Source organism: Bos mutus, chromosome 4 (assembly GCF_027580195.1).
Source record: "Bos mutus isolate GX-2022 chromosome 4, NWIPB_WYAK_1.1, whole genome shotgun sequence".
Classification (NCBI taxonomy): domain Eukaryota; kingdom Metazoa; phylum Chordata; class Mammalia; order Artiodactyla; family Bovidae; genus Bos; species Bos mutus.
This window is the reverse complement of record NC_091620.1, coordinates 94,699,307-94,724,632: the sequence shown is the minus strand read 5'-3', so window position 1 is coordinate 94,724,632 and position 25,326 is coordinate 94,699,307. Positions and strand designations below refer to the sequence as shown.

Sequence of the window (25,326 nt, the reverse complement as noted above, 5' to 3'; positions counted from 1 at the left end):
TCTTTTCAAATGAGTCAGTTCTTTGAATCAGGGGGCCAAAGTACTGGAGTTTCAGCTTCAGCATCAGTCCTTCCAATAAATATTTAGGATTTATTTCCTTTAGGATGGACTGGTTGGATACCCTTGCAGTCTAAGGGACTCACAAGAGTCATCTCCAACATCACAGTTCAAAAGCATCAATTCTTTGGCGCTCATCTTTCTTTGTAGTCCAACTCTCATATACATACATATTTACTGGAAAAATCATAGCTTTGACTAAACGGACCTTTGTTGATAAAGCAATGTCTCTGCTTCTCAATATTCTGTCTAGATTGGTCATAACTTTCCTTGCACGGAGTAAACATCTTTTAATTTCATGGCCGCAGTCACCATCTGCAGTGATTTTCGAGCCCCCAAAATAAATTCTGTCACTGTTTCTACTGTTTTTCCATTTATTTGCCATGAAGTGATGGGACAAGATCCAGTGGTCATATATGGATGTGAGAGTTGGACTGTGAAGAAAGGTGAGTGCCAAAGAATTGATGCTTTTGAACTGTGGTGTTGGAGAATACTCTTGAAAGTCCCTTGGACTGCAAGGAGATGCAAACAGTCCATCCTAAGAAGGACTGATGCTGAAGCTGAAACTCCAATACTTTGGCCACCTCATGCGAAATGTTGACTCACTGGAAAAGAAGACCCTGATGCTGGGAGGGATTGGGGGCAGGAGGAGAAAGGGACAACAGAGGATAAGATGGCTGTATAGTATCACTTACTCGATGGACATGAGTTTGGGTAAACTCCGAGAGTTGGTGATGGACAGGGAGGCCTGGCATGCTGCGATTTATGGGGTCGCAAAGAGTCAGACACCACTGAGTGACTGAACGGAACTGATGGGACCAAATGACATGATCTTAGTTTTCTGAATGTTGAGCTTGAAGCCAAGTTTTTCACTGTCCTCCTTCACTTTCATCAAGAGGCTCTTTAATTCCTCTTCACTTTCTGTCATAAGGGTGGTGTCATCTGCATATCTGAGGTTATTGATATTTCTCCCCAAAATCCTGATTCCAGCTTGTGCTTCTTCCAGCCCAGCGTTTCTCATGATGTACTCTGCATATAAGTTAAATAAGCAGGGTGACAATATACAGCCTTGACGTACTCCTTTCCCTATTTGGAACCAGTCTGTTGTTCCCTGTCCAGTTTTAACTGTTGCTTCCTGATCTGCCTACAGATTTCTCAAGAGGCAGGTCAGGTGGTCTGGTATTCCCATCTCTTTAAGATTTTTCCACAGTCTCTTTAACAATTTTCCAAGTGTTTCTACTTAGAAAGTCTATCTTTCTGACTTACTTCATTCTGTATAATAGGCTCTAGATTCATTTTCCTCATTACAACTGAGTCAAGTGAAGTAAGTCAGAAAGAGAAAGATAAATACTGTATATTAACATGTATATATAGAATCTAGAAATATGGTACTGATGATCCCATATGCAGGGCAGCAAAGGAGACACAGATGTAAAGAACAGAATTTTGGACTCAGCGAGAGAAACAGAAGGCGGGATGCTTTGATAGAATAGCATTGAAACATATACATTACCATATGTAAAATAGATAACTAGTGCAAGTTTGATGTCTGAAGCAGGGCACACAAAGCTGGAGCTCTGTGACAACCTGGAGGGATGGGGAAGGGAGGGCAGTAGGGGGCAAGTTCAGGATGGCGGTGACATATGTATTCCTATGGCCAATTCATATTGATGTATGGCAAAACCCATTACAATAGTGTAAAGTAATTATCCTCCAATTAAAATTAATTAATAAAAAATAAAACAGGAAAAAATTCTTTATCTTTAAGAAATCTAGGCCCACCTTTCTTTTCTCATTTCTGTGCTCTTAGCCATTTCCCCCTTTCCTCATTCCACCTTTTTATATATCCTATATTCTCACCATAATCATGCTGTGAACGGTTGAGTTATGTCTCTTACAAAGGGAGATTTGGACATGGACATAAACAGAGGAAGAATTCCATGTGAAGAGGAAGGCAGAGATCAGAGTGATAACATCTACCATCCAAAGAATACCAAAAGCTGCCAGCAAACCACCAGAAGGAAACAACCTTGCTGATATTTTGATTTTCAATTTCTACCCTCCAGAACTATGAAACAATGCATTTCAGTTGTTCCAAGTCACAGAGCTTTGGCTTCGTTAGGGCAGTTCTAAGAAAATAATAAGCGTACCATATATTGTATGCATATCCCCTAAATTTGCCATCCCCTAAATTTATCATTTATGTGCTACATCACTTCAGTTGTGTTTGACTCTCTGCAATCCCATAGACTGCAGCCCACCAGGCTCCTCTGTCCATGGGGATTCTCTAGGCAAGACTACTGGAGTGGGTTGCCATGCCCTCCTCCAGGGGATTTTCCCAACCCAGGGATTGAACCCAGTCTCTCATGTCTCCTGCATTGGCAGGCAAGTTTTTTACCATCAGTTCCACCTGGGAGGCCCCAACAACTTTGTACTTTCATGGACATTCTCCTTCCACATAATGTTCTACTTATAACCATATTCATGGCAAAATTGTTATTCTTCTTACAGATTGGGCTCAAGCCTCAATTGTTTTGCCATGCTTCCCTTGACCCTCCATGGTTCTCAGAGCAGATATAACTGTCTACAGTCTCAACAACTTGTATTACCATGGTTGTAGGGTTGCTTCAATCCTTCAAAGGAAAAAAAAATCACCTTAAGAATAGAAGCATCTTACTTGTCTTCATATCCCTAACCTCTGCCACCATGAAGAATTCTACCAGTCAAAAGTGTATATGCAAAAAAAACCACGAGTGGATGCACTTCTCAAAACAACAAAGTGTAAAGGGAATTGAGTATTTTAGCCACTTGTACCTGTTTTTCTAAAGTGCCAGTAAGTTGATGCTGTTTTACATAGAGTACCTCACTATGACAGAGGCTTCCCTGGCAGCTCAGACTATAAAGAATCTACCTGCAATGCAGGAGACCTGGCCAGGAAGTTCCCCTGGAGAAGAACTGACACCCGACTCCAGTATTCTTCCCTGGGAAAGCCCATGGACAGAGGAGCCTGGCAGGCTACCCTCCATGGCATTAAAAAGAGTCAGACATAACTGAGTGACTGAGCACACATGTATGCTTTACTTTGACCCCCTTATTTATCCTTCATTATAAGGACTACAAATGACTATTGTAAAGAAAAGTGTCAAACGTCAAGGGAAATTTTTATTCTTACCCAATTTCAAAGCAAGTCAGTAAACAGCAAAATAGTTCCATTTTGCTGGTGTATGCTATACCCAAGGATCTGAAACAGGTCATGACACAAACTGGCAGAGGGCTTCATTTATTTAATATCTGGACACAAACTTTGCTTTAGTAGCTGTCTCTGAGTGGAGGTTGAAGGTAGTGAAGGAAGACCATGGAGTTCTGAGGCAAGGTCTTGAGAGAGGTTTTGTTTTTTCACTTCATGGGGGGCTCAAGGCATGCTTTCCTTCCATGACATAAGAGTTATGAGAATTTTATCCCCAGTGAATTTGACTGCATTACATCAAAGTTGTTAGTTTCTTGGGTCTATTTGTTCACATTTATCTTTATAGAACTCCAACTCCCCTCATATTGAAAAATAGTCTTTGCTTATGTAGTTTGGCAGGGAGTACATTGTAATAAAAAGATCTGAGATTTTGTCGAAAGTTTCTCTGCAGTTTTATGTGTAATATAAAAACAATATTATACATGTGAATCATACTTGATATAGTTCAAAGAATTTACACATTCATTATTTAAGGTGATCCTCAAATAACAATATGAGAAGGCAGAGCAAATATTAATTGCCTAATTTTATGTACAAAATCACTGAGATTCAAACATTACTTAATTGGTTCAGGGTGGCAAATCTAGCTAGTAATGTATCTAAGGCTGGGACCCAAACCTCTTTCTTCCTAGTGAAGTGTTCTCTTCTGTTTTCTAAATGAAATTAACATTTATTTTGAAATTACTGTGCTCAAAAATAATATCATCAGTTCAGTTCAGTTCAGTCGCTCAGTCATGTCTGACTCTTTGCGACCCCATGAATCACAGCATGCCAGGCCTCCTTGTCCATCACCAACTCCCGGAGTTCACCCAGACCCACGTCCATCAAGTCAGTGATGCCATCCAGCCATCTTATCCTCTGTCGTCCCCTTCTCCTCCTGCCCCCAATCCCTCCCAGCATCAGAGTCTTTTCCAATGAGTCAACTCTTTGCATGAGGTGTCCAAAGTACTGGAGTTTCAGCTTTAGCATCAGTCCTTCCAAAGAAATCCCAGGGCTTATCTCCTTCAGAATGGACTGGTTGGATCTCCTTGCAGTCCAAGGGACTCTCAAGAGTCTTCTCCAACACTACAGTTCAAAAGCATCAATTCTTCAGTGCTCAGCCTTCTTCACAGTCCAACTCTCACATCCATACATGACCACAGGAAAAACCATAGCTTTGACTAGATGAACCTTTGTTGGTATTAGCATATTCTCTAACTTACAACGGTTTTCACAAATTGATGTTATAACTATATGTCTTTCCTTTGATGCTAGTTAAAATTTACTTCTTTTTAGAGTTTTTAATGTGCTCTAAACATATTTAACTAATTCTTATAATATTGGTAATATTAATCCAAAAACAAGTACCTCTGAGAAATACTACAGAACCTAAAAAGAAATTACATAACCCAGTCATTCAAATTAAGTGTTTATCACTTTTACTAAGCTTTTAAAAGAAATACTCAGCTTATTGAAATGTGGATAGCTTACTGCTTCCCATTTAATAGCTTCATATGTTATGTAAATATGTTAAAATATCTTTTATTCCAAAAAATAATAACTTACTTACCCTGTACTAAGTTTTTGAGAATCTATCTATTAGAACACAAACATTTAAATGAATGACAGGCTTAAATTATTTCACACAATGGCCTTTTCATTTCGACAACTTAAAACTTTCACTTCCTTCATTCATGTTATATGCATTTATTAAGCACTGACTGCATTGGGCACTTTATATATGCTAGTATAACAGAAGTGAAAAAATAGAAGTAGATTCATTTCCTTTAAAGTATATATCCTGGTGTGAAAGTCAACAATGCAAATGATAAGTATTTACAATAGAGATATACAAGGCTGGTAGCTCAGTTGGTAAAGAATCTGCCTGCAATGCAATAGACCTCAGAGTTGGTAAAGAATCTGCCTGCAATGCAGGATATCTTGGTTAGATTCCTGGGAATCTAACAGGAAGCTTCCCTGGAGAAGAGATAGGCTACTCATTCTAGTAGTAAAGAGACGGTAAAGTATCTGCCTGCAATGCAGGAGAACTGGGTTTGATCCCTGGGTTGGGAAGATCCCCTGGAGGTGAGCATGGCAACCCACTCCAACATTCTTGCCTGGAGAATCCCATGGGTAGAGGAGCCTGGCGAGCTAAAGTCCATGGGATCGTAAAGAGTCGGACACAATTGAATGACTAACCATAAGCATACAGGACAAAAAGAAAAGCGACCTGGGGAAAGCTATGTAGAAAGGAATTGAATCTTGAAGGAGATAATAATCAAAGGTAAATAAGAAATAACTTTCTAGGCAGAGATACATGCATGTCAATAAAATACCAGGGGATTATGTCACAACAGATTTAGAGAATTGAAAACTAATTGTTCAGCTGGACATAGAGTGACAATGGGAGAGGGATGAAGATGAGCTCAGAAAGACAGGTTGGATCAGGTTTAGACCAGCTCTGCCTTTGATAAGGACTCTATAATGTTCCTTTCTAACAACTATAAAGGAGTTTAGTTTGTTCTGAGCAGGCATATTGGAAAGGTAACAGTGAGTGATGGATTGAGGGATTAAGAATGGAAACATGGTTACTTTAGCGCTAGTGCACACGAAGTCACATCATTGGTATCTGACTCTTAGCGACCCTGTGGACTGTAGCCTGCCAGGTTCTTCTGTCCATGGGATTCTCTAGGCAAGAATACTGAAGTGTGGATTGCCATGCCTTCTTCCAGGGGATCTTCCTGACCCAGGAATCAAACCCATTTCTCTTAGGTCTCCTGCATTGGCTTGCAGGTTCTTTATCACTGAGCCACCTGGGAAGCCTGGTTACTATAGAATAACATCTGATTTAAAATAGTATGGAGGACAACCTCAGAGACCTCTGGGACAATGTTAAACGCCCCAACGTTGGAATCATAGGAGTCCCAGAAAAGAAGACAAAAAGAAAGGCCATGAGAAAATACTTGAGGAGGTAATGATTGAAAACTTCCCTAGAATGCCATCCAAGTCCAAGAAACCCAGAGAGTCCCAAACAGGATAAATCCAAGGCAAAAAACCCCAAGAAACATATTAATCAAATTAACAAGATCAAACACAAAGAACAAATATTAAAAGCAGCAAGGGAAAAACAACAAATAACACACAAAGGGATCTCCATAAGGATAACAACTGATCTTTCAATAGAAATTCTTCAAGCCAGAAGGGAATGGCAGGACATACTTAAAGTAATGAAAGAGAAAACCCTACAACACAGATTACTGTACCCAGCAAGAATCTCATTCAAATATTAAAAAGAAATCAAAAGTTTTACAGACAAGCAAAAGCTCAGAGAATTCAGCACCACCAAACCAGCTCTTCAACAAATGCCAAAGGATCATCTCTAGACAGGAAACACAGAAAAGGTTTATAAACTCGAACCCAAAACAACAAAGTAAATACCAATGGGATCATATTTATCAATAATTACCTTAAATGTAAATGGGTTGAATGACTCAACCAAAGGACAAAGACTGGCTGAATGGATACAAAAACAAGACCCCTATATATGCTCTCTACAAGAGACACACCTCAAACCTAGGGACACATACAGACTGAAAGTGAAGGGCTGGAGAAAGATACTTCACACAAATGGAGACCAAAAGAAAGCAGGAGCAGCAATACTCATATCAGATAAAATAGACTTTGAAATAAAGGCCGTGAAAAGAGACAAAGACGGACACTACATAATGATCAAAGGATCAATCCAAGAAGAAGACATCACAATTATAAACATATACGCACCCAACGTAGGAGCACTGCAATACGTAGGGCAAATGCTAACAAATATGAAAGGGGAAATTAAAAGTAACACAATAATAGAGGGAGATGTTAATACCCCACTCACACCTATGGATGGATCAACTAAACAGAAAATTAGCAAGGAAACACAAACTTTAAATGATACAATGGACCAGTCAGACATAATGTATATTTATAGGATATTTCACCCTAAAACAATGAATTTCACCTCTTTTTCAAGTGCACATGGAACCTTCCCCAGGATAGATCACATCCTGGGCCATAAATCTATCCTTGGTAAATTCAAAAAAACTGAAACCATCTCAAGCATCTTTTCTGATCACATGTGGTAAGATTAGATGTCAACTACAGGAAAAAAAAAAAAACTATTAAAAATACAAACATATGGAAGCTAAACAACACGCTTCTGAATAACCAGCAAATCACAAAAGAAATAAAAAAAGAAATCAAAATATGTATAGAAACATATGAAAATGCAACAACCCAAAACCTATGGGATTCAGTAAAAGCAGCACTAAGGGGAAGGTTCATAGCAATACAAGCCGATCTCAAGAAACAGGAGAGAAATCAAATAAATAACCTAACTCTACACCTAAAGCAACTAGAAAAGGAAGAAACGAAGAACCCCAGGGTTAGTAGAAGGAAAGAAATCATAAAAATTAGGGCAGAAATAAGTGCAAAGGAAACAAAAGAGACCATAGCAAAAATCAACAAAACGAAAAGCTGGTGGCTCTTTGAGAAGATAAATAAAATAGACAAACCATTAGCTATATTCATCAAGAAAAAATGGGAGAAGAATCAAATCAACAAAATTAGAAATGAAAATGCAGAAATCACAACAGACAACACAGAAATACAAAGGATCATAAGGGACTACTATCAGCAACTATATGCCAATAAAATGGACAACTTGGAAGAAATGGAAAAATTCTTAGAAGAGTATAACTTTCCAAAACTGAACCAAGAAGAAATAGAAAATCTTAACAGACCCATCACAAGCATAGAAATTGAAACCGTAATTAGAAATCTTCCAACAAACAAAATCCCAGGACCAGATGGCTTCACAGGTGAATTCTACCAAAAATTTAGAGAAGAGCTAACACCTATCCTACTCAAACTCTTCCAGAAAATTGCAGAGGAAGGTAAACTTCCAAACTCATTCTCTGAGGCCACCATCATCCTAATACCAAAACCAGACAAAGATGTCACAAAAAAAGAAAACTACAGGCCAATATCACTGATGAACATAGATGCAAAAATCCTCAACAAACTTCTAGCAAACAGAATCCAACAATATATTAAAAAGATCATACATCATGACCAAGTGGGCTTTATCCCAGGGATACAAGGATTCGTCAATATCCACAAAATCAATCAACGTAATATACCACATTAGAAAATTGAAAGATAAAGACCATATGATTATCTCAATATATGCAGAGAAAGCCTTTGACAAAATTCAACATCCATTAATGATAAAAAAAAAAACCCTCCAGAAAGCAGGCATAGAAGGAACATACCTCAACATAATAAAAGCCATATATGATAAACCCACAGCAAACATTATCCTCAATGGTGAAAAATTGAAAGCATTTCCCCTAAAGTCAGGAACAAGACAATGGTGCCCACTTTCACCACTACTATTTAACATAGTTTTGAAAGTTTTGGCCACAGCAATCAGAGCAGAAAAAGAAATAAAAGGAATACAAATTGGAAAAGAAGAAGTAAAAATCTCACTGTTGCAAATGACATGATCCTCTACATAGAAAACCCAAAAGACTTCACCAGAAAATTACTAAAGCTAATCAATGAATACAGTAAAGTTGCAGGATATAAAATTAACACAGAAATCCTTTGCATTCCTGTACACTAACAATGAGAAAACAGAAAAAGAAATTAAGGGAACAATTCCATTCACATTGCAACGAAAAGAATAAAATACTTAGGAATAAATCTACCTAAATAAACAAACGACCTATATATAGAAAACTATAAAACACTGCTGAAAGAAATCAAAGACGACACAAATAGATGGAGAAATATAGCATGTTCATGGATCAGAAGAATCAATATAGTGAAAATGAGTATACTACCCAAAGCAATCAATAGATTTAATGCAATCCCTATCAAGCTGCCAATGGTATTTTTCAGAGAATTAGAACAAATAATTTCACAATTTTATGGAATTACAAAAAAACCTCAAATAGCTAAAGCAATCTGAAGGAAGAAGAATGGAACTGGAGGGATCAACCTGCCTGAGTTCAGGCTATACAACATCAAGCAACAGTCATCAAGACAGTATGGTACTGGCACAAAGACAGAAATGTAAATCACTGGAACAAAATAGAAAGCCCAGAGATAAATCCACACACCTATGTACACCTTATCTTTGACAAAGGAGGCAAAAATATACAATTCTTGGAGAAAAGACAATCTCTTTAACAAGTGGTGCTGGGAAAACTGGTCAACCACATGTAAAAGAATGAAAGTAGAATGCTTTCTAACAGCATACACAAAAATAAACTCAAAATGGATTAAAGGTTTAAATGTAAGACCAGAAACTATAAAACTAGAGGAAAACATAGGCAAAACACTCTCTGACATAAATCATAGCAGGATTCTCTATGATCCACCTCCAGGAGTAATGAAAAAGAAGCAAAAATAAACAAGTGGGACCTAATTAAACTTAAAAGCTTTTTCACAACAAAGGAAACTATAAGCAAGCTGAAAAGACAGCCTTCAGAATGGGAGAAAATAATAGCAAATGAAGCAACTGACAAGCAACTAATATCAAAAATATACAAGCAACTCCTGCAGCTCAATTCCAGAAAAATATGCGACCCAATCAAAAAATGGGCCAAAGAACTAGACAGACATTTCTCCAAAGAAGACATACAGATGGCTAACAAACACATGAAAAGATGTTCAACATCACTCATTATCAGAGAAATGCAAATCAAAACCACAGTGAGGTACCATCTCATGCTGGTCAGAATGGCTGCTGTCAAAAAATCTACAAACAATAAATGCTGGAGAGGGTGCAGAGGAAAAGGAAACCTCTTACACTGTTGGTGGGAATGCAAACTAGTACAGCCACTATAGAGAACACTGGAGATTCCTTAAAAAACTGGAAATAGAACTGCCATACGACCCAGCAGTCCCACTGCTGGGCATACACACCGAGGAAACCAAAATTGAAAGAGACATGTGTAACCCCAATGTTTATCACAGCACTGTTTAAAATAGCCAGGACATGGAAGCAACCTAGATGTCCATTTGCAGATGAACGGATAAGAAAGCCATGGTACATATACACAATGGAATATTACTCAGCTATTAAAAAGAATGCATTTGAAGAAGTTCTAATGAGGTGGATGAAGCTGGAGCCTATTATACTGAAGTAAGCCAGAAAGAAAAACACCAATACAGTATATTAATATATATATATATATATATATGGAATTTTGAAAGATGGTAACGATGACCCTATATGCAGGACAGCAAAAGAGACACAGATGTAAAGAACAGATTGTTGGACTCTGTGGAAGAAGGCGAGGGTGGGATGATTTGAGAGAATAGCATTGAAACATGAATATTATCATATTTGAAATAGATCACCAGTCCAGGTTCGATGCATGAGGCAGGGTGCTCAGGGCTAGTGTACTGAGATGACCTTGAGGGATGGGATTGGGAGGGAGCTGAGAGGGAGGGTCAGGATGGGGAATGCATGTACACCCATGGCTGATTCATGTTAATGTATGGCAAAAACCACCACAATATTGTAAAGTAATTAACTTCCAATTAAAATAAAATAGCATGGCTGAATCAGTGCTCTTCATCATATTCTAGGGGGTCCTAGGAATCAATGACTATTGGTAATGACTAGGTCTAAGTTGCTTTTTTCTTGAGTCAGTATATGATCTATCATGGCCCTGAGTTTGAAAATGTAGGTATAGAAATGTGGTTCTATCTTTTTATAAACTATTTGTTTTATAATAGTTTTATGCTTGCCAAAGGGTTGCAAAGATAGGAAGTTGCCACATATTCTCACACCAATCTTTCTATTGTTAATATATTACTAAACTGCATCAAAACAATTAAGGAACTGACAGCCATTCATTACTTCTAACTAAACTCCACACCTTATTTAAGCTTCACTAGTTCTGTTTCTCCCCACTAATGTGCTTTTTCTACTTTAGGATCCATCTAAGATAAAACATTACATTTAGTTTTTATCTTATAGCCTCCTCTGATCTGTGATTGTTTCTCAGACATTCTTTGTGCTTCATAACCTTTACACTTTCAAATATTGGCTAGGTATTTTTGTAGAATGTCACTCAATTTGAGATTGACACATGTCTTTTCTTATGGTTAGACTGGGATTATGGGCTTTGGTGACAGAGACCATGGGGGTAAATACTCATTCCCCTGTATCTTGTCATAGGGTACATGCTGTCACCAGAATATATTTCTTATCACATCTTATCAAATGGTACCTGCTACTAAGATGTCACTGCTGTTAACTTTGATCTTTGATTGATTGATTGCTAAGTTTCTCCACTGTAAAATTAAATTCCCACCCCAAATTTTGTCCCCTTTCCATACTCTACTCTTTGTAAAGGTGTTTATAAAGTAGAGCCCAGGGACTTCCTGGGTAATCCAGTGATTAGGACTCTGTACTCCCACTGCAGCAGGGACAGTTTCCATCCCTGGTTGTGGAACTAAGATCCCACATGCTGTGCACCACAGCATAAAAATAAATATATAAATAGAGTGAAGTCCAAGCATAAAAGGGTAAATTGGGCATTAATCGCAGTTTCCTGGAAGGGGGCATTATCTACAGATATCATTTCAAATTCTTTAGGGTATTTCATTTTCTGTTTGTTTGTTCCTATTTATTTATGTATTCAATCATTGATCTATGTCATTGTGGACTGATTTCAAATGTATTTGAAATATAGGGGCTTCCCTGGTGGCTCAGATGGTAAAGAATCTGTCTACAATGCAGGAGACACAGGTTTGATCCCGAGTTGGGAAGATCCCCTGGAGGAGAACATGGCAACCCACTCCAGTATTCTTGCCTGGAAAATCCCATGAACAGAGGAGTCTGGTGGGCTACAGTCCATGGGGTCACAAAAAGTCAGATATAACTGAGCAACAGATACCTTCACTTTCACATGTCAGTACAGACTGATTTCAAATGTATTTATTTTTTACTTTGGATTATGACTTCACACTATGCTATGTATTAAACTGTTTCGCATTATGGCCATTGGGCGCTCCTTCAAGTTGGCTCCTGTATCTCCCTGACTGATCCCATTCTTTTACTTTTTGAGCACTTCTAAAACTAAGTTTTCAATATAAAGCTGTAGCTTTCAGATTCTTTTATTTGTAAACTGGGAATTAAATGAGATGTTAATCCTGACCCTAGTACATATTACACAATATTCATGAGTCTAGACACATTTTACTATTTGCAAAGTGAAGAGACTATCATATTTAAGGCATTATATTAAGATATATAATAAAAGACTGAATAGCAAGTAAAACCATGTATTTAATTACATAACAAATAAGCCTCACTTAAACTGCAGAAGGGGTAACATAGGGATAGGGAATTAATAGGTATAAACTATAATGTACAAAATAAACTACACAGATATATTCTACAATACAGGAAATATAGCCAATATTTTATAGCAACTATAAATTGATTATAACTTTTAAAATTGTGAATCATTATTTTGTATACTTGTAACATATTATATTGTTTTATACTTAATAAAAAATGAATCAATAATTTGAGGGAGGGAAAGGTACTCCACTAATTGTAGCTCTTTGGGGATGAGTAATGTTAAATTAGCCAAAACTGGGTTTTAAAAATGCAAAAAGTATGTTATAGATTCTTGAATTTTCAATTCTCATCTTAAACTACTTTAAATGACAGGCCTACCACCCTAATTTTCATAGTAATATGAAAGAAAATACTCTGAGCTTAATCTTGCCTTTCACTTCACACATCAGTTTCTTATGTGCTCTAAAAGACCTTGTTACCTTAGTATCTACCAAATTATATGCCTTATGTAGCTGTGTCAATAGAGACAATCCTACAAAAGACTCAAAGAAAATGAAGAGAGCTGACAGCTCTTTTTGATTTTAATGTGTAGAAAGACCTATCGTAGAGTGACAACCATCACAGACCATCTAAGTTATCTTCAAACACACCTACAAATATTAACCAAGAATCCAGGCTGATTTACAATCCCTTCCTTTCATGTCTCATACTGCACATCCTTTCTTCCTCCCCATCTCCACCCCAGATTAGCAGCTTGTGATGCATTCCCAATGCTAGTTTATTTATTCAGCATATTTTCTGTGTCTGTAGCAAAGTAATATGAGGTTATAAAGGGAATACAGTCTGGCAATAAATAAATGTGAACCTGCATTTCACTTAGATTTTCAATAATCTGTATTTTTGGATGTTTTAGCTTAATAGGAGAAAGGACACAAGCTAAGCCAGGATAAAGATGGGAGTCAGATGCCTGAATTCAAATTCCAAATGACAGTGTTCAATATTGTATGATACAGTGGGCTCCCCTGAGATTCATTCTGAGGCTATAAAAAATGGATTATTTAAATATATGTATTATGTTTAAATATAATATATTTAAATAGATGATTTAAATATAAATCTCCCAGGTTTCTTCTACTTCTGAAATCTATGATGCTCAGATAAAAATTTTCCTCTGACAATCGCTCAGGTAATTAACTCACTAACAACATGTTTCCCTGGGGCAACTGCCAACACAGCTACATCATTTCTTGGAGCCTTTCTCCTCCAAAATGCAAATACTGGAGATTTGAGCTATCATTATGTAAAGAGTAATATATACATCAAGAGAGAATAAATATCTCTGAAGTTAGTATTTTAATCAGTCATATATTCAGCCTATTTTGTACAGGTTAATAGAAGTTTGCATTAATGCAGCTATTCCCTAAGAAGGGAGGGTGGACACTATTTCCCTCCCTAGTCAAAGGCCTGTCCTTCCCTCCATTCACTGAAGCCCTGAACAACTCTTGAGCTATATACAGCTGGGTAAGAGAGAGTATTTTCTTCTACATTTAACCATCTAGAGTTCCAGAACAAGTTATAGAAGATACGAGAGGGGAATTACCTATTTATCTTTTTCATCTATATTGCTTAGAGCTGTGTTATAGATGGAATTATTTCTCTATAAAGTCCATGTGTTGAAATTCTATTCCCTAAATACCTCAGAATGTGACCTTATTTGGAAATAGGATCACTGCAGATGTGATTAGTTAAGAGGTCCTCATAATGGAGTAGGGTGAGCTCCTAATCGAGTATGACTAGTATCCTTATTAAAAAAAGAGAAATTTGAACCCAGATGCAGGGAGACCCCCCATGTGAAATCAGACCGCCATGATTTCCCCAAGATTGGGGAACCTAGGAGAAAGGAGTGGAACGGCCTCTCCCCTAGGAGCTGACCCTGCCAACACTGGTTTTAAACTTCTGGCCTCCAGAATGGTGGGACAGTAGAATTCTGCTGTTCTAAATCACCCAGTTTGTGGTACTTGGTTACAACAGGCTTAAGAAATTATAGGCTATAACATAGGTGCACTGCTGTGGGGAGGAGGGGGTTGATTTCTTTCAATATCCATTTCAGGACACGTATTAGTACCATCACTGGTTTATCCATTTGTATGGCCTATGCATCTGTCTGGGTCAGAACACATGCCAGTATATCTTTCTACGGATTATGTGAGGCATCTGATTACAAATATGGGGCTTTGTCACTTACTAGCTGTGTAATTAACCTCATTGATCTAAAGGTCTTGATAATAGTAATACTTGATCTAGTATAGCATGGGGCTTATTTGTGAGGATCAAAGGAGATGACAAAAGTGAAAGGCGATACACAGGCACACAGAGAGGATTCAGCGTAGAGGTCAAGATCGTTGCAGCCAGGGTGAATGAGTTCAAATTCTACTCTACCCTTTACTAGTTTTGAGACTGAACTGTGGAGTCAGATATAATTTTGAAATGAGAGCTATAATAGTACCCGTGCCAGAAAGATCAAACAAATGAATATATAATGAGGTCTTAGAAGATTGCCTGGCACATAAAAAATATTCAATAAACGCTGTCTATCATGCAAGCTATCAAGAACCATACAAATATTAGATCATTATAATTTATAGTTAGTAAAAGCTATTGATGAATACCCTTGTACATTGATAATTTTGACATTCCAGCTCAAGGTGCATTTGTAGCAGTATTTTAGACAGCTATTAATGCAAGAGTTAAAGACTGAATCACAGATGTCTGATAGCAGGTAGAACAGGTTTGTCCAGTGACTCAAAAGAACCTTAGAACTAGAGGCAATTTCTGATATTCATTAGTCTTGTCATTTCCTTGTTTCAAAATATTTTGGAGCCAAATTTTCTGTTGAGCATTATACTAACTGCTTTAATATGTAAATAAAAAGCAAAAGATTTACTTGGATTTTACTTCAGCATGCACAATTGGGAATTGATTTTTTAACAACTGTTTTTTAAAGTTTCTAATGAAATCTTTGCGTATATTTGAATTGAGATGCACTGTCAGTATATCATGCTCCTTGTCCTTGTTGTTCAGTTGCTAGATCATGTAAGACTCCCTGTGCCCCTGTGGACTGCGGCACACCAGGCTTCCCTATCCATCACCAACTCCTGGAGCTTGCTCAAACTCATGTCCATTGACTTGGTGATTCCATCCAACCATCTCATCCTCTGTTGCCCTCTTCTTCTCCTGCTCTCAATCTTTCCCAGCATCAGGGTCTTTTCCAATGAGCTGGCTATTTACATCAGGTGGCCAAAATATTGGAGTTTCAGCTTCAGCATCAGTCCTTCCGATATTGATTTCCTTTAGGATTAACTAGACTTCCCTGGTGACTCAGATGGTAAAGCGTCTTCCTACAACGCGGAAGACCGGGGTTCAATCCCTGGGTTGGGAAGATCTCCTGGAGAAGGAAATGGCAATCCACTCCAGTATTCTTGCTTGGAAAATCCCATGGATGGAGGAGCCTGGTAGGCTACAGTGCATGGGGTCACAAAGAGTCAGACACGACTGAGTGACTTCATTTTTAGGATTAACTGGTTTGATCTTCTTGCAATCTAAGGGACTCTCAAGAGTCTTCTCCAGCATCACAATTCAAAAGAGTCAGTTCTATGGTGCTCAGTCTTCTTTATGATCCAACTCTCACATCCATACATGCTGGAAAAACCATAGCTTTGACTATATGGACCTTTGTTGGTAAAGTGATGTCTCTCTTTTTAATAGGCTGGCTAGGTTTGTCATAGCTTCCCTTACAAGGAGCAAGCATCTTTCAATTTCATGGCTTCAGTCATTGTCCACAGTGATTTTGGAGCCCAAGAAAAGAAAATCTCTCATTACTTCCACTTTTGTCCCATCTATTTCTCATGAAGTGATGGGACAGGATGCTATGATCTTAGTTTTTTGAATGTTGAGTTTTAGGCCAGCTTTTTCACTCTTGTCTTTTACTCTCATCAAGAGGCTCTTTAGTTCCTCTTCATTTTCTGCTATTAGAGTGGTATCATCTGTGTATATGAGGTTGTTGATATTTTTCCCAGCAATCTTGATTCCAGCTTGTAATTCATCCAGCCCTGCCTTTTGCCAGATGTACTCTGCATACAGTTAAATAAACAGGAAGGCAATATACAACCTTGTCATATTCCTTTCCAAAGTTTAAACCAGTCAGGTGTTCATGCAAGAGTCTAACTGTTCCTTCTTGACCTGCATGCAGGTTTCTCAGGAGACAGGGAGAGTGGTCTGGTATTTCCTTCTCCTTAAGAATTTCCCACTAATTGTTGTGATCCACTAAGTCAAAGGCTTTCACGTAATCAGTGAAGGAAAAGCAGATGTTTTTCTGGAATTCCCTTGCTTTCTCTATGATTCAGTGAATGTTGGCAATTTGATCTCTGGCTCCTCTGCCTTTTCTAAATTGAGCTTGAACATCTGGATGTTTTTGGTTCACATACAGCTGAAAGCCTAGCTTGAAGGATTTTGAGCATAACTTTACTAGCATGTGAAATGAGCACAACTGCAGCATAGTTTGAACATTCTTTGGCATTGCCCTTCTTTGGGATGGGAATGAAAACTGACCTATTCCAATCCTGTGGTCACTGCTGAGTTTTCCAAATTTGCTGGCATATTGGCATATTGAGTGCAGCACTCTAACAACATCATCCTTGAGGATTTGAAATAGCTCTGCTGGAATTCCATCACCTCCACTAATTTGTTCATAATGATGCTTTCTAAAGTCCACTTGACTTCACACTCCAGGGTATCTGGCTCTAGATAAGTGACCACACCATCATTGTTATCCTGGTCATTAAGACCTTTTTGGTATAGTTCTTCTGTGTATTCTTGCCACCTGTTCTTAATCTCTTCTGCTTCTGTTAGTTCCTTACCATTTCTGTCCCTTATTGTGCCCATCCTTGCATGAAATGTACCCTTGATATCTCCATTTTTCTTGTAGAAATCTCTAGTCTTTCCCATTCTACTGTTTTCCTCTATTTCTTTGCATTGTTCATTTAAAAAAGCCTTCTTATCTCCCCTTGCTGTTCTCTGTAACTGCATTCTGTTGGATATATTTCTCCTTTTCCCCCTTACGTTTTGCTTCTCTTCTTTTCTCAGCTATATGTAAAGCCTCCTCAAACAACCACTTTGTTTTCTTGCATTTCTTTTTCTCTGGAATGGTTTTGGTCACTGACTCATGTACAACATTATGAACCTCTTCCATAGTTTTTCAGGCACTCTGTCTACCAGATCTAAACCCTTGAATCTACTCATCACCTCCACTGTATAATCAAGAGGGATTTGATTTAGGTCATACCTGAATGGTCTAGTGGTTTTCCCCACTTTCTTCAATTTAATTCTGAATTTTGCAATAAGGAGCTCATGATCTGAGCCATAGACAGCTCCAAGTCTTGTTTTTGCTGACTGTATAGAGCTTCTCCAGCTTCAGCTGCAAAGAATATAATCAGTTTGATTTCAGTATTGCCCATCTGATCATGTCCATATATAGAGTTGTCTCTTTTGTTGTTGGACAAGGGCGTTTGCTATGACCAGTGGGTTCTCTTGGCAAAACTCTGTTAGCATTTTCCCTGCTTCATTTTGTACTCCAAGGCCAAACTTGCCTGTTACTCCAAGTATCCTGATTTCCTACTTTTGCATTCCAATCCCCTATGATGAAAAGGACATCTTTTTTGGTGTTAGATCTAGAAGGTCTTATAGGTCTTCATAGAACTAGTCAACTTCAGCTTTTTCACCATCAGTGGTTGGGGAATAGATAGATTATTGTGTTGTTGAATGGTTTGCATTGGAAGTGAACCAAGATCATTCTGTTGTTTTCAAGACTGCACCGAAGTACTGCATTTCGGACTCTTCTGTCTACTATTAGGGCTACTCCATTTCTTCTAAGGGATTCTTGCCCACCTTAGTAGATATAACAGTCATTTGAATTAAATTTGCCCATTCCCATTCATTTTAGTTCAGTGATTCCTAAGATGTCAATGTTCACTCTTTTCATCTCCTTCTTGACCACTTCCAATTTACCTTGATTCATGGACCTAACTCCAGGTTCCTATGCAATATTGTTCTTTACAGCATCATTATACTTTCACCACCAGACACATCCACAACTGAGTATCGTTTCCACTTTGGCCCAGTTGCTTCATTCCTTCTGGAGCTACTAGTACTCTATTACTAATTGTTACTAATTAGTACTATCGTGTCGGACACGACTGAAGTGACTTAGCAGCAGCAGCAGCAGCAGTACTATTGCTATTAGCTTCTTTGCTGTCAGTAAATAAGGATTAGCCAGACACTTTCTCACCTTTCCAAACACCTCAGAGTGAGTTTTGGGCTGTCAAAAAAAAGAGTACCTTTGGACAATACCACTTGCTTCTTATGTGTCTGGCTTCACAGAGGAGAAAGAAACACTTCAGTCTCTGGCCTTATAGAGGAGAAAGAAGTGTTTTAGCAAAACACCTTCCATTCATTTACTCAGCATAAGAAATAGGAACAGCTGTGACTGAATGAAATTATATTATCACATGAATTCAGTTTTGTAAACTTACCCAGGAAGTGTAAATTTGGAGGACGGATTGTCTCAGTGCTGTGGATAAGTTATAGCCTTCAGAACTGTGATGTGTTTGGTGACCAGCCCACATAATGTTAACCTCTGCAAAACACATAATTTGAAATGAGCCATGAGAATAAGAACAAAGCAATTTCCATTTTCAGTTGTGTGTGCTGCTCTATTGAACGAGAAATAAAAGTCTGGAATATCTCTGGAAAAGCAGGCCAATATAATTAAAATGAGCTGCCTTGAATCATTTTTGGAAGCAGAGAGGAAATGAATTATAAACAAAACTGAAACATAGCCAATAAATATATATAGTGTATATGATATAATTAAATGCCTCCAGCAAACTGAAATGACTTCCAAAATTTACACTTTGCTAACATATTACAATATAACAGATCATAAAATCTAACTTGTAATGTTCGAACAAAACAGTTAATGCACTGCGATAATTTTTCAGCATGTGTTAACATATTTCTAATTAAAGAAGAATACTCTGATGGGAGAAATGGTGTATAAATTTAAAAATGAAATATTATACCATTTTCTTCTCTAATGGCTTTTTAATAAATGTCAAAATCTGTCTATTGGAGTAAGAGACAATGGAGAATAATATTTGGCCATAAGATTTAATGTTTCAGTTTCATTTATAGATATATATATTAGTAACTAATAGTTACATATATTTCTTCCCATATCTCACCAACACTAACATTTCTAAAACTGTCCCACATAACTGTTTATCCTCAAAAAAAAAAAGGAAACTGTTAATTTTCATTAAGCATTATTCAAATTGCCCTCATACTGTCTTGAAATTCATATGAACCCAAAAGTTGTCTGTTTTTTCTGCAGCAACATGCCTCTCTAATGACCATCTGAATGTATAGAATTTAAAAAACAAGCCCATATTTTTCATTCTGCCCTCATTATTTCATTTTCTACCAGAATTACATATATTCTATATTATTAGAAGAAAGTATGTTCTTAGCTAAATTATTTAAATTTTGTCCTTTGCTACAAATATAGAAGATAGAATTAACCATATGATATGACAGTTATCCCTGCTGGTATATATTGAAAATTTAAAAAAAAAAATAGGTTTGGATGCATGGGAATTTAACAGTGAACCTAAGAGTGGCAACTTATGACCAACCTAGATGGCATATTCAAAAGCAGAGACATTACTTTGCCAACAAAGGTCTGTCTAGTCAAGGCTATGGTTTTTCCTGTGGTCATGTATGGATGTGAGAGTTGGACTGTGAAGAAAGCTGAGCGCTGACGAATTGATGCTTTTGAACTGTGGTGTTGGAGAAGACTCTTGAGAGGCCTTTGGACTGCAAGGAGATCCAACCAGTCCATCCTGAAGAAAATCAGTCCTGAATATTCACTGGAAGGACTGATGCTGAAGCTGAAACTCCAGTACTTTGGCCACCTGATGCGAAGAACTGACTCATTTGAAAAGACCCTGATTCTGGGAAAGATTGAGGGCAGGAGGAGAAGGGGACGACAGAAGATGAGATGGTTGGATGGCATCACCAACTCAATGGACATGGGTTTGGGTGGACTCCAGGAGTTGGTGATGGACAGGGAGGCCTGGCGTGCTTCAATTCATGGGGTCGCAAAGAGTTGGACACAACTGAGCTACTGAACTGAAGTGAAGAGTGGAAATACTGAGTTATTAGTCTTTGCAACTGCCACATAATCAGAGTTATAAAGAACCCATTGGCTAATGCAGGAGACATGAAGATGCATAATAATATGTATGGGACTACCTTCTTATAACCTCTACAGACCTAGGGTTAGATCCTTAGGTCGGGAATATCCCCTGGGGTAGGGCATGGCAACCCACTCGAGTATTCTTGCCTGGAGATCCCATGGACAGAGGAGCCTGGTGGGCTATGGTCCATAGGTTCACAAAGAGTTGGATAAGACTGAAACAACTTAGCATGGACACGCACACACGTTAAAATACACGACACATGACAGGATAATTTGTTAGAGTTTTAATGAAAAACATGGATATATGGAGAGATAGACGTAAATATAGTCAATCCTGGTGGACTTTTCTTAGACAAGAAAAAGCTTTCATTTAGCCAATGAAAGCTCTGTGAGCAATCTATATAAAGTGAAAGTGGCTCAGTTGTCTCTTTGTGACCCCATGGACTATACAGTCCATGGAATTCTCCAGGCCAGAATACTGGAGTGGGTAGCCTTTCCCTTCTCAGGGATCTTCACAATCCAGGGATAGAACTGGGGTCTCCTGCATTGCAGGTGGATTTTTTTTTACCAACTGAGCTATCAGGGAAGCCACAATCTATATAGTTCAGTTCAGTTCAGTCGCTCAGTCGTGTCCGACTCTTTGCGACCCCATGAACTGCCGCATGCCAGGCCTCCCTGTATATCACCAGCTCTCAGAGTGTACTCAACACTCATGTCCATTGAGTTGGTGATGTCATCCAACTATCTCATCTTCTGTCATCCCCTTCTCCTCCTGCCCTCAATCTTTCCCAGCATCAGGGTCTTTTCAAATGAGTCAGTTCTTCACATCAGGTGGCCAAAGTATTGGTGTTTCAGCTTCACAATCAGTCCTTTCAATGAATAATCAGGACTTATTTCATTTAGGATGGACTGCTTGGATCTCCTTGCAGTCCAAGGGACTCTCAAGAGTCTTTTCCAACACCACAGTTCAAAAGCATCAATTCTTTGGCGCTCAGTTTTCTTTATAGTCCAACTCTCACATCCATACATGACCACTGGAAAAACCATAGCCTTGACTAGACGGTACTTTGTTGACAAAGTAATGTCTCTGCTTTTTAATATGCTGTGTAGGTTGGTCATAGCTTTCCTTCCAAGGAGTAAAGTGAAAGTGAAGTCACTCAGTCGTGTCCGACTCTTTGTGACCTCATGGACTGTAGTCTACCCATAGCTGCAGTCACCATCTGCAGTGATTTTGGAGCCCCCCAAAAATAAAGTCAGCCACTGTTTCCACTGTTTCCCCATCTATTTGCCATAAAGTGATGGGACCAGATGCCATGATCTTTGTTTTCTGAATCTTGAGCGTTAAGCCAACTTTTCACTGTCCTCTTTCACTTTCATCAAGAGACTCTTTAGTTCTTCTTCATTTTCTGCCATAAGGGTGGTGTCATCTGCATATCTGAGGTTATTGATATTTCTCCCGGCAATCTTGATTCCAGCTTGTGCTTCTTCCAGCCCGGCATTTCTCATGATGTACTCTGCATAGAAGTTAAATAAGCAGGGTGACAATATACAGCCTTGACAGACTCCTTTTCCTATTGGGAACCAGTCTGTTGTTCCATGTCCAGTTCTAACTGTTGCTTCCTGACCTGCATATGAATTTCTCAAGAGGCAGGTCAGGTGGTCTGGTATTCCCATCTCTTTCAGAATTTTCCACAGTTTATTGTAATCCACACAATCTATATAGGGAGTTACCAAACAAAATGTGCAAAAAGAGTTTTGGAAAACAAATGAAATATAAGAAAGATTCAATTCTGTGAGAATGAAATTATGAACAGGATTATGAATAGATAGGCTTATCAGAAGTCATTTCTATTCAAGTCATATATTTTCAAGTGAGGCAAGTATTTTCACAAGACATCAGTTTATATCTAATGTAGATTCTAATCGGTCCACACTTTTTTAATCATTCCTAGTAATGACCCTGGAGAAGGCAATGGCAACCCACTCCAGTACTCTTGCCTGGAAAATCCCATGGACGGAGGAGCCTGGTAGGCTGCAGTCCATGGGGTCGCTAAGAGTCGGACACGACTGAGTGACTTCACTTTCACTTTTCACTTTCATGCATTAGAGAAGGAAATGGCAACCCACTCCAGTGTTCTTGCCTGGAGAATCCCAGGGGCGGTAGAGCCTGGTGGGCTGCCGTCTATGGGGTCGCACAGAGTCGGACACGACTGAAGTGACTTAGCAGCAGCAGCAGCAGCAGTAATGACCCTACATTTCTACTCAAGTAATGAAGGAAACTATTCCTACACAAATAAGAAGTACTTCACCATAATGACCTCAAACTTCCCAGGCATAATCCCTGAAATAACCTAGAACCTAAATCTGTGGTTTATTGATTAACCTGTATAACTATGAATAAAAGAGTTACAAAGAATCCCATGACACTCAAAATCTTCATATGTTGTATGGGATACTATTAAGAAATAATAAATCTAATGAACATACTAAATCTTTTAAAGCTTCTTATAGATTCAACAATTGAAGACATCTAAATACCATTTTCTCTTTAGAACATACTCATTATTGAACATTTCAGAATGTATCACAAAGAAACTTCACTATGAATCAAAATTATTTCATTGGACCTTTCAGAATTTGTATAAAAAATTCATCATAATATATCTATGCTTCAAGTTCATAAGTGGATGAGCTAAGTAGATGATTTGATTAGATGGCAATAATACGTATTGGAACTACCTTCTTATAACCTCCACAGAAGCTAAATGGTGGAACAAAGAATCCACCAGGGTGGAGGTTAAAGACCTGTCTCTATAGTTGTTTTAAAAGCACTGACTTCCTATCAAAAACTGTGTGTAATACAAGCCTTCATTCAATGAAGTACAGCTGTATAAACAGGTTACAGTAATTGGATCCCACTGTCTTACCTCTGTAACTTTCCAGAATTGGGGGAAACAAGAAATACAGGAAGTAAATTATTTTCAAGGGTGGCTTTAAAAATACATTTTTAGAAAATTGTTCCAACAGTACTTTGGTAAATAAGATACATTTAACAGTACATTTACAAATATGTTCATCTTCCTTAATATTTGAATTGATGAGTTGTCTGTTCTAAGGAAGAAAAACAAATGTTAAAGAGAAAAACTGATATGATCACAATAAACTTCTTCCAGTGAAAAATTCATATAAGTTGCCATCAATAATAATTTTCTTTTTCTATAAGAAAATTATTGATTATAAAACTCATGGTATATTACTATGGCTTTTCAATGATATTAGAAATAATAATGTTATTAATACTTTCCACTGCCAAAATATAGATTTCTTTACATATATTTTATTATACATTAACTATTCATTCAATTTGGCCAAAATTTAATGTAATATATGTGTGTATGTATGTTATATTCTTGAGTTTGCTATCTTGTTTCTTTTTTATTAAAGTCCAACTTACTTACAATGAAATATATCCCTTTTGATATTTAGTTCTATGAGTTTTTATCAAACAAATACAACTGTGCAATCACTGTCAATATCAAGATATGGAATAGTTTTTATTATCCCAATAGACACGGAATAGTTATGATCACCCCAAAGTTCTCTCTTCCATTTTGTGTATGGCAGGTTAACTCTAACAGGGCTCCCAGATTCAGATGGTGAGATTCCCAGGGAACTTAGGAGAGTTTACTGTGTTTTGGGTGTGAAATAAGAATCCATGGGATCCAGAGGGCTTCCTATGGGATACAGTCTCTAGGCAGTCCCCAGTGATTCTAGTCTACTGGTACTGAACCCCCTGTATAAACTCTTCCCTTGAATGTGGTTAGATTTGACTTCCTTCCAGTAAATGTAGGGCTTTCCTGGTGGCTCAGTGGTAAAGAATCTGCCTGCAATGCAGAAGACCCAGATTCAATCCCTAGGTCAGGAAGATCCCCTGGAGAATGGAATGGCTACCCACTCCAGTATTCTTGCCTGGAAAATTCCATGGACAGAGGACCCTGGTGGGTTCATGGGGTCACAAAGAGTTGGACACAACTGAGAGATCCAAAAGTGTCAGACACAACTGAGTGACTAATGCTCTTCTGCTAAATATAATTCTCGCAAAGGTGACGGGATGTCATTTCTGATATCAGGTGATAAAAAGACTGAGGCTGACATCTCGGGTGCTTTCTCTTACATCGTCACATGCTCTATCCAAGGAAAGTCGGCTGCCATGTTGCAAGCTGCCTTTTGGAGAAGCACATACGACAGGGAACTAGGGAAGGCCTCAGGTTAACCAGCTAGCAAGAAACTAAGCTCCTTAACCCAAATTCCACGAGAAACTGAATCTTGCCAAAAACCATGTATGTGAGTTTGGAA

The 25,326-nt window shown here is 38.1% G+C and overlaps 1 protein-coding gene across 1 annotated transcript in view; it reads right to left on the bottom strand.

Moving 5' to 3' along the window:
- AGMO (alkylglycerol monooxygenase) overlaps positions 1-25,326 on the bottom strand; it is a 390,797-nt gene that overhangs the window by 239,572 nt on the left and 125,899 nt on the right. The window contains exon 4 of the mRNA XM_005897366.2: positions 19,244-19,347. Coding sequence (XP_005897428.1) covers positions 19,244-19,347 — 104 coding nt within the window. The remainder of the gene's footprint in view (positions 1-19,243; positions 19,348-25,326) is intronic.